Raw genomic sequence first — 18,317 nt, 5'->3', positions numbered from 1 at the left:
GGCGCACTCCAATTGTTGCAGTCCAGAGGTGGGGTCAAATTCCGGCTGGACATCAGGAAAAACTTCCTGACTGTTAGAGCAGTATGGCAATGGAAACAGTGACCTAGGGAGGTGGTGGGCTCTCCCACCCTAGAGGCCTTCAAGAGGCAGCTGGACAACCCTGTCAGGGAGGCTTTAGGGTGGATTCCTGCATTGAGCAGGGGGTTGGACTCGCTGGCCTTGTAGGCCCCTTCCAATTCTGCGATTCTCTGATGAGTCTATGTCAGGAGGCGCCGAAAAGAAACGGACTCCAGCCCTGTGGCTTTTCTCAGCCTGGGCTGAAGTTGTGCTGCTGAGTGAGAGAAAAGTACCGTGGGGTGGGGTGGGGCGGGGCGAGGGACTCACCTGCTTTGGCAGCAGCTTTATAAGCAGCGGCAGCACTTCCAGCTCCTGGGTAGACGCCTGCTGGATAGGTCCCTCCTGGGTAGGTCCCTCCTGGGTAGACCCCTCCTGGGTAGACCCCTCCTGGGTAAACCCCTCCTGGGTAAACCCCTCCTGGGTAGACACCACCTTGGGCAGAGGAGGAAAAGGGTGCTGAGCTCCTCCCGGGGGTGCAGCAGCAAATTCTGACGTGCAGCCCGGCCCTCGCCACGTCCCCGAGGAGAGGCCCAAACTGCAGGTGGCTGTGTGGATTGGTTCCAGCAGCCCTGTCCTTAGTGTTCTCCTCTCCCCAAGGAGCTGTTCTTTGGTCAAGCAAATGGGTCTTCACTGCCGCTCCCCAAAGTCTGTGCGTTGCAGAGGGAACGCGGCTGCGTCGGTGCACCCCCAAAACCATCTCCCTGACTCTGCAATTTGCACCCCGGGAGAAGTGTGGGTGTGCAGGCAGATCCTTGCACAGCGCCTCACGTGGCCAGAAATCTTGAACACTTTACAAACGTACCTGTTTGTCCGGCTCCTCCGACTCCTGCAGAGGGAAAAGGAACAGGTCAGGAACTTTGAGTTCACATGAAGTTTTTTGTGCTCACTTCTCCTAAGGCACACATTTTTGTATGCCATTTTCACCTGATATACACACTCCTTTGAAACTAATTTCCCTAGATATTAGAATGTTATTTTCACTAATCATATATGCATTCTTGTACACGCTTGGGTACGCATTGTTTTGCTTGGAAAATCCTGTTTCAAAATTCGGGGAAGTGTGAATTTCAGCGAATAACAGAGTTTCGCTTCGAATTTCAGTTTGAAAGTGCGAAGTTAGGTACGTCCGCATTCAAGTAGAACAGTTCCCCTCCCGAACGGATTTCAATGCGAACGTGCCCCGTCCCGAACTGGAGATGCTGTGGTGTACGGCAAAAAGGTGTCACTCGGAAGAAGACATGGGGCCTCCTGCTTCACCCAGCTCCTCACACAACTCTAGGAAGAGGAGGCGCTCTGGGCAGCTTTGCCAGGGACGAAGGGCCTGGTTGCTTACCTGGTTTGGGGGGCTTTGCTCCGGCACCAAGACCTGCGGAGAAAGGGAGAGACGCAGTACAGCCAGTCAGGGACGGTGCGCAGAGACGCCACAGCGTTCTGCCTCACGCACCAGCTCCAAGCCATCCTGAAATGCGCCCATTGGTCCGCCTTTCCGTGACGCTGCCCTCCATGAAGCCGTGGGCCCCCAGAGCACGTCTCCGGAAAACGTTCCTCGCAGCCGTGGTGACCGTGGGAGAAAAGGCACCTCTCACCTGCAAACGCTGCAGAGGGAAAGCGTCGCCCGCACCACTGTGCAGCAGGAGGGGAGACTTCCCGTTCCACTCTCTCACTGCCAGGAACTAACCTTCGCAACACCGTTTCCGCCATTTTGAATGGAGGAGGAACGGTGGTGGGTGGTGGCTCTGAAGTCAATGGGGTGATGAATCTGCTCCGGGTTTCAGCCACAGTTCCGCACCTTGGAGAGTTCCTTTAGAGTTCTGACTGGTTCTGACTGAAACCCGGAGTGGATTCAAGCCCTACTGACCCTGTTACGTCTGATCACGGTGAGATTCCTTTTGTGCAGTGTTCCCCTGAGCGCATTGAGAAAACACTGCACCAAAGGGAATCACATGTATGACTGCAATCAGGATTCGGATGTATTTTCTGCGGGGGGGGAGGGGACCCTAGCCCACTTCTCCATCCAAGGCAGCCCCCCTCCTCATTAGTTCTGCCTTTCAGCTCTCAGTTAGAGCAGCCTTCCCAACCTGGTGCCCTCCAGCATTGTAGTGCGAAATATCCAGTGGGCGCCAGGTTGGAGAAGACTGAATTAGACAGTAGCCTTGGAAGGGTGGTTTGTTGCCCGGAGTGGCATTGGCCTGCCCCTACGCAGCAGAGACACTTCCAGATGGTCAGCTCCTGGCGCTGTGCATACAAAAGGCACGGTACGCACGGATCCTGACCTTTCGTTAGCGGATTTATTCTCAGGCCAAAGGACAGCCCGTGGGAAAACACAGGAGGGTTGCCAATGGAAGATGATCACGCTTGGAGCTGCAACATTTTGGGCAGGGCGATTGCAGGATCGGGGCCTCGTCTGGAAGCACCCTGGGTACCCCAGGGAGAAACAGTGAGGCTGCGGACTCACCTCCTCCTCCAAGTCCACCGGTCCCCAAACCTCCAAGGCCTGCACCTGCGGAGGACAGGAAAGCCTCAGTCTGCTTCTCCTTGAAGAGTCCCAGTTCCCTAACCCTGTCCAGCTTTGGGCAGTCAAACAAACAGCAAGACAGGAGCCTGATATATATATATTTAGATAAAACACACACTCAGCAAGACGGCCAGGGAAACTGATGGTAAGCCGTTGAGTGAGCGTCCATCCCATTGGAGGGCAGACAGGGCCACAAGCCCCTTCTTTCGTAAAGCCAGATCAGTGGGACAGGTTCAATGGGACTGAGCTCAGGCTTCTCACTCGCCTGGTCGCCTAGGGCGAGCCAGAATTGCAGGCAGAGGAACAGCCAAGGAGATTTTATGGAAGTTGCTCCTTAGGCCATACATGACTCAGAACATGCAAGGCAGGCAGGCAGGCAGGCAGGCAGGCAAAAACAACCGAACCAAAACCATGTGTTGCAGGTTCATGGAACTGAATTGCAAGGGTGACGTGCATCCCAGTAAGTCTGTTCACAATTTCGGCGTTTGGCAAGTGCCTTGCTGGTGGTGGGGAGCTCAATGCTTTGCATTTGCACAGCCTGTTGTGAAAGTCTCTCTCTGTCTCTCTCTCTCTCTCCTACTTATAAGACTACTTATAAGAATAGCACATCTGGATCAGATCAAAGGCCTGTCTGCTCTAATATCCTGTTTCCAACAGTGGTCAGCAAGATCCCTGGGAAGGCAACATCTCTCCCCAGATACACAGCCATGGTCTTCTGAGGTGGGCTGCTTCCAACCTGGAGGCTCTACTTAGGGTGAAGCTCTCCCCCTTCGCCACGAGTTTGCCTAATCCCCTTCTTTACTGATTAATTTGTTTTCTTTCTCCCCCTTTCTGCAAAAAACCCCCACACAAAACAAGGTTCTCCTCTCCATTTGATCCCTACAACAGCCCTGCAAGGTAGGTTAGGCTGTGAAATCTTGACACGCCCAAAGTCACCCAGTATAAGCTTCATGGCTGAGTGGGGATTTGAACCCGGTTCTCCTGACACCTAGTCCAGTTTCCCCCCAATCTGCTGCTCTCCTGATGTGTTACACTGTGATTCCCAGCATCCCCAACCAGCATGGCTGCAATTCCCACCATCCCCGGCACCTATACAGGCTTTCCCAAACTTGACATCTCCAGATGAGTTGGACTGCAACATCCAGGTTCCCCAGCATCTCTACACTAGATTTCCCCAACCTGACATCATCCAGATGTGTTACCGCCCAATGCAACTGGGAAATGCCTGGTGGGGGAGGCTGCTCTAACCATTGCACCGGGCTGCCTTTTGCACGCCTATCTAAGTCAGTGGTGCATCTTTTGGTGGCAAATTCCAGAAATGTATGATCACTTGCATGAAGAAAGATCAGCTTTTGCCTATCGTAAATCTGCCGCCAATCTGATTTCGATTAGGTGAGCCCAGATGGGTGAGATATTTTGGTCGCGTTCCCCGGTGCCATGCACTGTTTTATCAGTCCAATGCCCGGGCATGCAGGCCAGGGTAGATCCGTGCCACTCTACCAGGGGGCTTACCTCCACCTCCGAAACCCCCAAGCCCTCCAACGCCGGCAGCCCCTGCGGAAAGCGGCACATTCTCAGAGGCCCAGCGAAGCGAGGCCATTTCTCAACTCCCCGGCCATTTCAGTGAGACGTTCATCCGGCTGTATGAGCCACCCGTGTTCCTATCACACTCTTCTCCGTGAAGCGAATCTGACACGGTGCTTTTAGGGGTGTTTTTAAAAAGCATCTGCACACATAGATCCCTTTGCACCGCTAACCAAACCCCCCCCCCCACTAAGTATTGCTAGTTTCCCTCTAAAGAGTAGTGACAAACCTGCCCACTTCGCCTTTCTCTGTTTCTCATTTTCCCAGACTTAAAGTCTGGATCATCGAGCTTTGAGAATTATTTCGTTGCAAAAGTTTGCATGAAAATTAGAGCACAATTCCCAACCCCCCTTTAATATACACAGATCTATTTTTGCAAGCGATTTTCCTAATACAATGTATTTTTGGCTGGATACTTCTACTAATATAGACATTTTGCTGTGCGCACTCCCCGAAGAGTCACAATTCTGTCCTGTGTTGTTGTTGTTTTACTGGAGAACTCCACCGCAAAATTTGGAGACGTACACATTTTAAAGAATATCCGAATTTCGCTTTGTGTCTTGGTCCGAAAGTGCAAAATGGGACAGATTTTCCCTGCATCCCAAGAAGGATTGGATGGGAGCATCCCAATGGAATTATAACACATGGCGGGAAGGCGTCACATATGGATAAAACAATGAGTGTAGAGAAACAGTTTCCAGCAGAGACTGGTGAATAGGTGGATGTGCTCAGAAGCCAGGGGAGGCTGGTGGCTCCGATGTCCGTGGGGCAGTGAAGCCACTCCAGGTGTCAATCAGAACCAATCAGCCTTGGAAAGTTCATTTAGAGCTCTGAATGGTGCCAACTGAAGTCTAGAGCAGATTCACCATTGGGACATTGGGGACACCAGTTTCCACTGGCAGAAGTCTTCTTCTTCTTCTTCTTCTTCTTCTTCTTCTTCTTCTTCGACATCGCAATAACATTTTATTTCCAAACGCCTCTTCAGGAGGGCAGGAAGGAGGTTGAGGTGCAAGAAGAGCATGAGAGAGAGTTTCTTTTCCCCATACACCGAATTAGGCGGTCGTGGTGGGTGAGTTTATCCCGTCTTATAAGGCACTCAGTGGCTGAATTTGGTGGTGCATGTGAACGCACTCGCACAACACCCCCCCCCCATGGCCACGCTCTCTAGCACCCTCTGCTGGCGGTGCTGACACTTACCTGGGTAGTATCCTCCACCTGGAATTCCAGCTCCAGCACCTGGGACCCCTGCAAGGGAAATGACAATTAGAAGGACTTGCATTTGACTCGCAGATTCTGTCCTCTTGGCCGCCCTTTCTCACTCCAATCTCCATGCTTATTTATTTATTTATTTATTTGTTACTGCGTTTACATCCCACCCACCCCTTGCAAGGACCTGAAGGCGGCTTACATGAACGTCCTCTCCCTTTACTCCTCACAACAACCCTGTGAGGTAGGTGAGGCAATCCATGGCCCAAGGTCACCCAGAGGGCTTCATAGTTGTGAAGGGACTCGAACCCGGGTCTCCTGGGCCCCAGTCCAATACTCTAACCGCTACTCCGCGGTGGCCTGCTGCCTGCCCATCTCTCTCTGCCTGAGCACAGCCTCCTCAGCGTCATCATCTCCATTCAATTACGGAAATTTAATTTGATTTATTGTATGAAGTTTGGCCATTTAGTTGATTAAATCTACATACATTTGCATACGAAAACCAGCCATTTCTTTTTTTAAAAAGTACATTTTGTGGCTTGCATGACGTGTGCCTGCATTGCAAGAGGCAGCGGCTTTGCAGAGACATTTTCCATTCTCCCTGGCACAGGCAGGAGGCCTCTTCTAAGATGGCTTGGCCACCTCAAGATGTTCTAGGCACTTGTATATCAACATTTATTTATCTTTTAAAGAAACAATGACCTGCGGCCAGATTAATTGGGAGCAGCTTTTTGTGAGCTTCAAAAAGTGTTTGGATCTAATCTAGCTGCTGGGTTGTCTAACACCCCAAATCCCAAGTACGTGTGCTTAGAAGTAAGTCATAGAATCATAGAATAGCAGAGTTGGAAGGGGCCTACAAGGCCATCAAGTCCAACCCCCTGCTCAATCCAGGAATCCACCCTAAAGCATCCCTGACAGAGGGTTGTCTAGCTGGCTCTTGAAAGCCTCTAGTGTGGGAGAGCCCACAACCTCCCTAGGTCACTGGTTCCATTGTCATACTGCTCTAACAGTCAGGAAGTTTTTCCTGATGTCCAGCTGGAATCTGGCTTCCTGTCACTTGAACCCGTTATTCCATGTCCTGCACTCTGGGAGGATCGAGAAGAGATCCTGGCCCTCCTCTGTGTAACAACCTTTCAAGTATTTGAAGAGTGCTCTCATGTCTCCCCTCAATCTTCTCTTCTCCAGGCTAAACATGCCCAGTTCTTTCAGTCTCTCTTCATAGGGCTTTGTTTCCAGACCCCCTGATCATCCTAGTTGCCCTCCTCTGAACACGCTCCAGCTTGTCTGCATCCTTCTTGAATTGTGGAGCCCAGAACTGGACGCAATACTCTAGATGAGGCCTAACCTGTTAGGTTCTTCCCAGGTAAGCATGTATATTTGTTTATTTTATTTATTTAAAACATTTCCAGGCTTGCTTTCAGGGTAGGAGTCCTCCCAAGGCAGATTCCAACCATAAAATCCATCGTCATCGTCGTCATCAGATACAGTAAAGAAAACCAACAGCATTTATATAAAACAATGAACACCAGAACAAGGAAGGATGAGAAACCTACAACACAACCCAAAACAGTCCAATAAAAACATAATCATTGGAACGATAGAGTAAACTCCTCATTAGCAAGCAAGGACCGGGTGAGCCGGGGTTTGCTAACAATTTATTAGCATTTCTGGAGGGGTTTCCATCCCCGCTGTGTCTGTGACGCTCACTAACCTTTAAAAACCAACCCTGTAAGGTAGGTCAAGATTGTCTGCCCCATATGGCAGTGGGATGGGAGGGAGGCAGTTCCCAGCTCCTAGCGAGATCATGCTTCTAGCAGAAGCCCAGTTTGAGCAAGAATGGTGGGGCAACTTGGCCGTCTGAGCAGGCCTGCACGCAGCAGAGGCTGGTGGCTCTGGTGTCACTGGGGCAGCGCATCAGCTCCGGGTCTCAGTCAGAACCCGTCAGAAATCTAAAGGAGCTCTCCTTGGACAGCTCCACACCTTGGAGAGCTCTGACTGGTTCTGACTGAAACCAGGAGCGGATTCATGGCCCTGCAAACGTCGGAGCCACCAGCCGCCGCTGCCTGCACCCACGCGCGCACACTCAGGCACCCACTCCAGCCTGTGTCAGGGACTCGCTTGCTTCTTGGCTGCAAGACAGGGCCCTTGGCTCCTCCAGACGCCGTTCTGTTTTGCATCTGGCCATCTGTGCGAATTGTGCAATGGAGCCTTACACGACTCGGGCTTGTTTTAGATGTCTTCCTCCTCCCTCTCTGCTCCTTTCCTCTTAAATAAACACTTGTGTTCAAGTCTAGTGTGTTTTGCTTTGGGATTCAAACTCGAGACCTTTCTCAGCTGTGCGGCAATAGAACAGCCTGGGTGCGTGTGTGGGTGTGGGTGTGTTGGGTGGCGGCTGAAGGACTCTCAGCTGGAAATGAAATCCAAGACCGGAACCAGGTTCTCAGAAGGCCAACTTTCCACCCTTGCCCCTGGTCTGCCTATTTTCCATCCGGGGTTTAATTTGAACCAGGTTCACCAAGTCTCCGCCCCAGAACCTTTTCCCAATGTCAGTCCCGGCACCTGTGAAGCCATCATAAGAATGAGAGTGCCCCTGGGTGTATGCAGAGTGCTTCCCTCTCACTACAGCTGGATTGTTGCTGCTCTTCTTGCATGTTACCACCAGTGCAGAGACCCTTCCCGGTGCGACTTGCAGACAAATAATTTCCCACTCTGAAAATCCAATTTCTAGAGCTGCTGAGGCTGGCGTGGGGAGGTCACTTTTTGGGAGAGGGTGTTTGGGGAATGATGGGAGTTGTAGTCCAAAACACCTGGAGGCCCCAGGCTGGGGAAGGCCTGTCCCGGCCTGGCTTCTAAACAGAGCGTGTTTGTCGGCTGAACTTCACAATTTCTTTTTCTTTTTAAATAAATCCGTAGGAATGTTTTTTGTTTTTAAAAAACAAAAATGTTTAATCCGACACAGATCTGTTCGCACTTATGCCACAGCAGTGACTCAGCTGCCTTTAACCCTTCGAATTAAAACCGGTTTCTCTTCTGAAAGGAATCGCTGCAAGAGCGATCTGGGCGGTGGGCTCCGGGCGGGGGCTCCACACCTGGCTCTGCCATCCGGGCCCCAATCCTTCCGGCCACTGCTGCTCCTTCCCCTACACCTCAGGGGGGCAGGTTCAGCAGCTACTGCAGTGACATCCATCCCGCCTCCCAGCACCCTTTCCGTGGCCTTGGGGACTCTCACACGGAGACGGGAGGGGGGCTGCCCTACCTCAACCCCCCACCCAGAAAAGCAGCCTTGGCTCATCCCAAAGCTGGGGCCCCTTCAGCCTCCTGGGGGCTCATTTCCATGCCGGGATGACTCAGCACTGCAATGCCCAAGACCGCCTGGCAGCGTGGCGGCGCTGCTGAGTCCTTTAACACACAAAGTGCTGAGCTGAAGCGGAGGCTTAACTTCTCCGAGAGCCTAAGAGCAGCCGTGAGGCTGGATCAGGCCCAGTCAAGCGTCGGGACATGCTTTGGGTCCCAAATGCGAATCCTGCACGATGGGCGAATAGGATGAAATGATCACAATTGGTGACGACAGAGCTGAAAGAACTGCAGGCGCCGTCGGGGAGATTCGGATGGGACCGACTTGGCCCCGGGGCTCAAAATCCCACCTCAGCCCATGTCTGCTGTGGGATGCAGGCGGGGCCACGGACGTCTCTCCCGCCCCGCCGCCTGCCCTCAGTCAGCTTTCACCATCCAGGAGACGCTGCACCGCATCCTGCTTGCCCAGCAGATGGTGCTGAGGGTCCAATCTGGCCAGGTGCACCGCTGGAGAGGAGCACGAACTGCATTTCCACCCATCTGGCTTCGCTAGAACTTTGTGTGTGCTTGATTTTGAAAAAAAATGTATTAAAAAATATTTTGTTTCCTTTCCAGGTTTGGGGGTGGCCACGGGCCAGCTCCTCTCGGCCGTCGCCTTGGATCGGAACTCGCCTCTCGGTTTGCCGTGGCAGAGCCAGGCGTACAAAGGGGCCCGAGAATGAAACACAACCCGAGGACGGCATTTTCGGTCCAGCGTTCCGCCCGGGGACTCTCATTCAGCGCCTGGAAGACTTCTTTAGTGCCAGGGCGAATAAGTCCTAAAGACAAGGTTTGAGCCTGTGCAGAGTGCAGAACCTCATTCAGGGTTGCCTAAAATAATGAGCAGAAGCTTTTGGGGCAGAGCGCTCCTCCAGCCTTGCCTGGAGACACCGGGAATTGAACCTCGGCATACGGAGTTTTAAAAACAACAGCTCCAGCTCCTGTAGTTCCCCTGGTTTCATCCAGATGCAGAACTGGAGCCCTCTATGGAAGGGGTTTAAAAAAATAAATAAAAAAGACGACCTACCAACATCTGCTCAAGTGCCAAACACGTTGCTGTTGAATTTTCACAGGACGATGACCCCAGCATTGAACCTCCCAACCTCAGGTTTGCTGATGATGGAGAAAACGGACCAGTTGGGGGGGGAGGGGTGTGTGGTGGCGCCGGCTCTCAGCGACCACCTCGGACTGGTGACATTTCGAGACCCCCAGGCATTGCACACTCCCAGGCACACGCACACCCCTGTCCTTGTGCCGGGTGACTCAAGAACGGGCAGGAGCGAAAGACGATTCCAGGAAGTGAGCAGCGCTCCACTGGAGGGACTTGGCCAGGCAGGCTCTGGCAGGCCGCCCCGCGGACTGATTTATCTGCAGATTAATCCCCCAACTTGCATCGGCCTGAAAACACACTCATCATGTCTTGCACAAGCTGAAAGCCCCTTCCGGAGTTGCTGAGCGGGCCGCTGGAAAGCCAGGCAGAGCAACCGAGATCCCACAAACACCCTTTTCCCAGGAAAGCTCCCACAAGGCAGGCGAGGCCAGGAAGCCATCCACGGCCTGGATCTGGCCCGGGAGGAGGGACGCAGGCGGGGCCCGGGGGCATCTCAGGGTGTACGAGGCACCGCTGGCCTCTGCAAGCCAAAGACCACCACCGGTCTCTCTTCCTCCAGGGCCTCTTCCTCCTGTGTTGCCTCTCGTGTCCACTGCGGCCGTGTGGATGTGGATGTGGGGTGGGGGCACAGCTCCAGCGTCGACCAGAGCCGCCTCCGCCTCCAACCCAGCCCCTCCGGCTGTGTTGCACTCCAACGCCCATTTTCCCCTGCCAGATGATGAGAGTTCTTGCGCAAAGCATCTGAAGGGGACGGGTTAGGGAGGGCTATAGCACAACCTGGGGCCTTTGGGGTCCACTGTACTACAACTCCCACCATCCCGTGCTGGCTGGGGCTGATGGGGGTTGTAGTCCAAAACAGGTGGCCAGCGCCAGGTCGGGGAAAACCGTGTGTAGAGAAGCAAGTCAAATTTGCTCTACTGGGAAACACAGACAGGCTTACAGCTGCTTTCATGACCATTTAAAAAGACGGGAGCCGCTGGTGAGGGGGGTGTGTGTGAAAGAGAGGGTAAAGAGAACCAGTGTGCGCGTAGTGGCTAGGGTGTTGGACTGGGAGTCGGGAGATCCGGGTTCTAGTCCCTGTTCAGCCAGTCATGCTCACTGGGTGACTTTGGGCCGGTCACAGGCTCTCAGCCCAACCCACCTCACAGGGTTGTTGTTGGGAGGACAAAACAGCAGAAGGGGGATTATGTACACCGCCTTAACTTCCTTAAGGAGGGAAAAACGGTGGGGTATAAATGCAACCATGACATAAAATAAAGAACTCTTTTTGGAAAACGACACTGCTTGACCCAGGAACTCGCTTTCCTATCCACCCCAGGCAGCCCAGTCATGTCAGGGCTAGTTTTGGTTACTCACTCCTTGGCCGCAGGATGGAAAAAAGCACTCTGCACATGGGCAGAGGAGCATATCACCCTCCCCCTGTCCTAAGACTGAGTGCCAGCGTGGGAACCAGGATCAAAATGCAGCCGAATTAAGCCCTGCTCCACGCCCCCCCCCCACTCTGCCCCACGAGCGAGAGAAAGGAGGCTCAAGATTTCTCGATGAGGTCAGTGATGTCTGGGCCCAGAAAAACGAATCCGCGTTTGGGAAACACGCCTCTCCCCCCCCCCATTTTCCACAGCTTGGTATGGAAAACAAAACGGGCGATTTGGAAAAGGAAGTCGCTCCTCAACCGATTAATTTCCCCAGCGGCCTTTTGACAAACACGAGCCATTTCAGAGACACGGAGAGCATTGTCCTTTGTACCTCATCCATCACCCCAAAGAATACAACGAAGCTCAAGAGGAAGAGGAAAGCAAAGACAGGAGCAGAGAAAGAAAGGAAGCCCTGGCGCAGTTCCTCGCCACACGCCCCTCCCTCTGCAATGTTTATATCTCCTTTGGGGTGGGGAAAAAAACGCCTTTTCGGTTCCCCCGTCCCTTTGCCTGAAATTTCACGGCTGGAGACAGACTGGCAAGCAATGGTTTGAAGATGGTTATTTGGGAATGGAAGAAAAGGACTCTGTACAAGCCCAGAGATTCCCTGGCTCTGATTCTCCTCTTCTTTGCTAGCTCCAGGGTTGAGCCAAAATTGAAAACAGGGGCCTGGGTCTATGCCCCCCCCCCATTTCTGCGTTGGTGGAGCGTTGCTAATCTGCTAAGAAAAAAGGCAAGACAGAGCAAAGGATTCTGGGATCTCTTGCTGGGCAGAGATCTTAAATGTACGATCCTATGGAAGTTTAGGCAGGGAAAAAGTCCTACAACTCCTGTCTAAACTTCCACAGGAAAGCACTCTCAAACTCCGAGAAATTCGTTTCAATTTGGTTGGGCTCAGTGTTTATTAACATTCGCAAAGTTTTCCACATTCAGTACAGAAAAAAGAACTTGAGATTTTAAGATAGTTCATGTGGGAGAAGCTGAGGGATTCATCCAGCCCGGCCCAGGGCTTGTGGGTGCAGAGCTCTTAAAAACCTCTCTATGCAACCATGTTGAAGGGGCTGAATTTGGGTTGGCGGCTCCCTTATTTTTTAAAAAATCCTGACAGGCTACTCATCTTTCCCTGCTCTCGGGCACAGAGGCACAGCCTGGGCCGCTCCACGTTGCAAATTCGGCTGTTGCAAGGGAGAATTTCGCTTCCATTCGGTCTTTTTTTGGTAAGGATTTGGCCAAATTTTTCATATTCGGGAGAGAAAGAACTTGAGATTTTTAAAGAAACTGGAAGAGGGAGAAATGAAATGGCCAAAGTCACCCATTCCTATGGGACCCCCCTCCTGCCAAATCCCTGGTTCGGGTTGGTTTAGGGGCGGCAGGCGCCTCCTTGAAATTTCACTTTTGACGATGAGAAGGAACCTCACCCCGTTTGGGATCTGCCCCCACCCCCACCCCCAAATTGGGAAGACCCAGAGCCTAGGGCTGGCAGCATCATGTAAACTGCACACTTCCATTCCAGCAAATTCACGGGGAAAGGGCCCGAGGCAGTTTGGCAAAGCACACCACCTCAGAGGAGAACGCACATGGTGCTGCGAGGTTTGTGACTTGAATGTGCTGAAGCAGCATTTGGGATGAGATAAAAAAAAGTCTGGTGTGATAGGGTGGCTGGCCTAGAATTTATTCAGCTGGTTTTATTCCATTCATTTTGGACTCTATTGGGACCATGGTTTTCTCTCCCACTGCAAGTCTTTAAATGAGCGAAGGAGTGCTTTTCCAAGGGGGAAAAATGAAACACAGAGTAACCATCACCATGATAGGTGGTTCCATTCACACACACCCCTCAAAAGCCTCCTAGTTTCATCTTTACCCCTTCTGAAATCACACCCCGGTTTGGGCTTGGTTTTGCACCCCCTGATCCTGATGGATCAGGACCAACCAGTGGACAACAGTCAGTTACCTCCAAGAAGCCCACAAGCAGAGCACGAAGGCAAAAGTGGTTACTATTCGGATATAGACTGCCACTGAAGCTAGAGGTTCCATCTAATAGCTCTCCTTGGGACCTCTGCTCCTCTCATACATGAATGTGAGTCTAATCTCCTTCTAAAAGTCCAGGAAAACTCCTTCTAAAAACCCACTCAAAAGAGGGTAGACAAGGAATGAATTCGCAAGACCCAAGAATGTAACCATCTGGTCTACAGTCATAATTCATGCAGCACATTTTGGAGTGGGGCCAGAAAGCCTCACAAATATTATATCATGCAGCGGTTCTGTGTAAGGTGAGTCAGGCATATAGTATGACCGGCAGATTGCCGATTTTTTCGGGGGGGATGAGGGGCTGGGAGGGGGGGAAAGCTGAGGTTGAATTTGGTGGTGGGTTTGGGAGAGGTTTGAATTCAGGGACTTCCTGGCATTCACATGCTCTCCCTCAACCATTAAACTATCAGAATGCAGTGTGTGTGTGTGTGTGTGTGTGTGTGTGGTGGTGGTGGGGGGAGAGGAACACTCCATGATTTGCAGATGACAATCAATTCCACATGCTGACATTTATAAGGCAAATACTGACACCCCCCAGAGTCACAGTGACACACACACAGCTATTTATGTGCTGAATGTGCCAAAAGAGTACTCTGGAACGCCTTTAAAAGCGGAAATAGATTTTTTCAGGAAGTTTGAGTCCATTCATTTTGGACTCAGTTGTGATCAGAGTTTGCTGTCCTACTGCAAGTGTTACTGTTGGCAAAGCGAGGGAAATGGTGCTCATTTTCTGCTTGTGAACAGTCACTGAGCTTATATCCTGTCATTCTGCTCTTTGCCCGGGTTTTCCATCTATACTCAGCTAAAGTGAGTTCTACCCCACAAAGCTTTTGCCATGATCATTCTCTTTAGGCCTCGCAGCGCCACCACGGGACTCTCTGTTGTGCTTGCTACCACGAAACAACACAGCTGCCCTTCCAGATGTTTCAGCCTGCAGCTCCCAACAGCTCTAGTCGGCATAGCTCATGGTACGGGGATGATGGGAATTGTAAGCCAAAACACCTGGAGTTTGCTCACCCTTGCCCTAGACTCGAAATCCCTGGATCTGGTCAGGGAGAAGCCCAGGCAGCATGAGCAGGATTGACCATACATGTAACGCTGATGGTGAAAAGGCACTAGAAATGCGGAGCGTGCAGGATGCAAGCAGAGCTTCCCTTTGCCCTGAACACGTTCTGAGAATCCCCAGAAAATGGAAGCACGAAAGGCAACAAAAGGGCTGCCGAAATTCTAAGGGGGTTTCCTATTTTCCTGCTTCAAGGGGAGCCCATCCTGGATTTTGTAGCGCTGGGCTGAAATTTGGCTTGTCATTTCTCTGAGAAACTTTCTGAGGTTTTTCTTTTCTTTTCCCCAACCTCCCCACTGCACACACACACAAAAGAAAGGAAGAAAGAAGGGCCCTGCCACAGACCTTTCTCCAAATTCTCCACCCATCCCCCACCCCCTTCAAATCTCCTTCAGTGCTTCGAATCAATGCAAGATTCAGGTCAGGGCGGAAGACGAACCATGGAGACAGCTGGGCAACCCTCTGTCTGGGATGCTTTAGGGTGGATTCCTGCACTGAACAGGGGGTTGGACTCGATGGCCTTGTAGGCCCCTTCCAACTGTCAGGGATGCTTTAGGGTGGATTCCTGCACTGAGCAGGGGGTTGTACTTGATGGCCTTAGAGGCCTCTTCCATCTCTATGATTCTATGATTCTATACTCTTCTAGGATTCTAGGATTCTAAGAGACCAGGCTGGCCACATGTTTGCAGCGACATCTGCACCCCCCTCCCCCAAATAACCTTAGGGGGGAAAGAAAGACGCTGTGCAAATCCCACGGCTAATGCTACCCTCAACACAGAAACCCCTCGGAGGACATCTCCTCAATCCGGTGGCATGGGTCCCCCACAGCGCCATTTTCTCTGGAGATGTCAAGGAGGGCTGGCAGCTCTAGGAAGAACCGAAAGGGACGACGCAGAGCAAGCAAGAAACGTTGCATCTTCCTTGTTGTTTTTAAATGGCGGGGGGTAAGCAACACAGACGCCCCACCCCCCGCCTGTCGCATGCGGAGGCGACTTCCCTCGGAATCCAGAGCGTTGCCTGGTGGCGCCAGACCCAAAGTCCTGCCCGAGGGGACAGTCTAAGGAAGGAGACCACCCCCCTCTGCTCCAATTTGCGCTTTTGAAATATCCTGATTGACCAGGAGGGCTGGTACGAAGGGGACTTGGGGATTCCAGCAAATATCAACACCACTTTCTCTCCAAACGCCACAGAGGAGAAAAGCAGGAGTTGAATCATGCGCCCTACGCAACTTTCTCTTCCACCTTTGCCTTCTGACCACCCTGCTACTCTGTCGGGCATCAATCCTACCCAAAAGCAACACATCCCTGCCCAGAAAACATCGCCACAGAGTCATTCAAGAATGCACGTTCCCCACTCTTAGGCGACCGCATTCAGCCCTCTCCATCAGACTGCCGTGGAGGGAGCAACGACAGGAGATGCTCGCTCCCCTGACTTGGCTGAAAAATAGGGCTGCGTACGGACCCCTGATTTGCTTCGGATCCCGATTCGGACCTGTTTCGATTCACTTCGGATCTGTTTCAAAGCCTTCCGAATCACCCTGATTCGCCTTGGATTCGGGATTCAGATCCGAAGTGATGCACAGCCCTACTAAAGAACCAAAATGTGGCTCCCCTCTCTCCTGGAACGATCAGCTATTTCTTCCAGCATCAGTGAGGTAGTGGAGGCGGAACACCAAGGAAGGCAACTCTGCGACTTTTTCACAGCAGGAACAGCCTCAGCATCTGCTGGAGCCCCAGGATAATTGAAGGACAGTTCTTCCTGCTCTGAGAAGTAAAGGAGGTGATAACGAGGCTTTCAAATGTCACTATTCTTTGTCACAGAGCAGCCTAGAGCAGCCTTCCTCAACCTGGGGCGCTCCAGATGTGTTGGACTGCAACTCCCAGAATGCCCCAGCCTGGCTGGGGCATTCTGGGAGTTGCAGTCCAACACATCTGGAGCGCCCCAGGTTGAGGAAGGCTGGCCTAGAGGAAGTCAGAGAAGGAGGAAGAGAATGAAGCAGTTTCCACACACTTTTTTTTAATGGGCTGCCTCCTATAAATGGCAAAATTTAAAGGAAAAAGTGTCCTTGCAAGGTGGGTTGCATTTCTCATAAAAAGCAAGAGGTTGCACGTCAGTGCGCTGAAGATAGATTGTCAGAGCCCGACGTATGTTTACAAGCTGAACTCCTGCGTTAAGAAGCAAGCACCAAAGGGTTCAAGAGAGCTTGTGCCCAGGGAAATATGCGCCGGATTGCAGTCATGCTGACCTGAAAAGATTGGGCATTACGGTTTGTACCGCTGCGCACTGCGGGGCTGTGTGCTTGCACCAGTGAAGAGCTGCTCCGGCACGCCAAAACGTACCGCCACACTGCTGATGAGCTTTTATGAACTCCTCAGTGTTGTTATTGATCATATAGAACAGGACTGTTGAAGCTGCAGGCAAAACCCGCCCTGCTGGGTCCCAGCCCAGGGCGCCCCAAATGGATGTGACCATTTGAGGAAGCCCAGAGGGCGAGGCTGGGATCACAAGGTGGGCTAAATTTGCATCCCGGGGAATCACTCAGTGCAAGAATGCCATGCCCTTAAAGCCGCATTCTTGGGGAGGGGGCGGTCATAAAATCTAAACTCCCCCCAGGAACATCATTGCATCGATTCAAACGAAACGTTCAAAGAAAACGTTGAAACCAAAATGTGGTTTGCTGTGGGTTGGCTGGCATTATTTCTGCCTTGTTGGGGGTCATTGCGGGTACTTTGCTCATGCTCAGAGGTGCTGTCTTCAGCTCATGTGCTGTGAGGTCTGGCGTTGAGATTCCAGACCCCACCTCCGGCTGGGACTCCACCCGGCCTGCAGCAGCCTCCTTGTGGGGCTGGGCTCGTGGGCCATGGTTTGATCCGGATGGGTCCCAAAGCCGCCGTTCCCGCAGCCCCATTCTGGCAGCCAAAGCCTGGATCAGGGAGGTCAGGAGTTGAAAGTTCGACCGAGGGCCAGCGAGTCGGGGCCACGCTCAAATGGCAGCAACCTCGTGCCTTCTCTTTCCTTGAACACAATGGCACCGGAGTCGCCCGGAGCTAATCGTCTTAGTGCTGAGACACAACAGCGGCAGGCCTGGAACAGCGAGGGAGAGGACACCGGGGAACCAGGCCTTGCACCTGCTCTGCTCTCCATTAGCAGATTGGGGCCTCCAGCCGGAGGGAAGGAATCGCTTTCAAAAGTCCAGAAGGCCACCCGGCAGTAGGTGTGCCCCACCCCCCCACCCCCCCACCCCACGGTGCGAACGCTCTCTGCGCTGGCCACAGGTCAAACGAGTCTCACAGCTTCGCAAAGCCCCATAACAGCATGGCAGAGTTCTTTGGCCATAGCAACCCCAGAGATGGGGAAGGAGGATGGGGGGGGGCGGGCGAGGGCGCACACCCCAGGAGTGAAAATGGCTCAATCATCAAACCAGCCACAGCTCTAGGGTGGGGGTACTCCACCTCCCCTATTGCTGGAGAAATGGACGAATCGGTCTGTTTCACTTTCTGGAAAGTTTGCAATTTTTCCTCCTCCTGAGCTTGGCCTTGTTTCGTTCCTTCGCCGCATTGTGGATTTTTCTTTAAGTCCATCCAAAAAGGTGTAAATATTTCTGCATGAAAATCCATACGTATAGTCGTTTGCACACACACCCTTCGCACACGTGTTTTCGTAAGCAATTTCCCCTAAAACGTGGCTGTCACTACTAGCGCTTTTAGCTAATCCATGCCTTTTCGCAAGCAAAGTGTGCCTGTCTGAATACTGTTTTCCCATAGCTATTCATTTCTCTACACAGTTTTCCCCAATGTCACACCCCTTTTTTTGCAATAAATTTCTCCTAAAGTATGTCTTTTAAAATGCTATTTCCCCTAATGCACACCTTTTTATATGCACTTACCCCCTTTATATGCCTTTTTGCAAACCATCCCCCCTAAAATATGCCTTTTTGTACACTAT

General features: G+C 52.1%; 1 protein-coding gene across 1 annotated transcript in view; it reads right to left on the bottom strand.

Moving 5' to 3' along the window:
* The window catches only part of ELN (elastin), a 52,514-nt gene that overhangs the window by 25,636 nt on the left and 8,561 nt on the right, over positions 1-18,317 (bottom strand). Inside the window, exons 2-6 of the mRNA XM_063146737.1 lie at positions 5,414-5,461; positions 2,573-2,617; positions 1,451-1,483; positions 920-943; positions 385-549 (exon numbers count right to left, since the gene is read on the bottom strand). Coding sequence (XP_063002807.1) covers positions 385-549; positions 920-943; positions 1,451-1,483; positions 2,573-2,617; positions 5,414-5,461 — 315 coding nt within the window. The remainder of the gene's footprint in view (positions 1-384; positions 550-919; positions 944-1,450; positions 1,484-2,572; positions 2,618-5,413; positions 5,462-18,317) is intronic.

This window comes from Elgaria multicarinata, chromosome 22 (genome assembly GCF_023053635.1).
Source record: "Elgaria multicarinata webbii isolate HBS135686 ecotype San Diego chromosome 22, rElgMul1.1.pri, whole genome shotgun sequence".
Lineage (NCBI taxonomy): Eukaryota > Metazoa > Chordata > Lepidosauria > Squamata > Anguidae > Elgaria > Elgaria multicarinata.
This window is presented reverse-complemented; position numbering and strand designations above follow the sequence as displayed.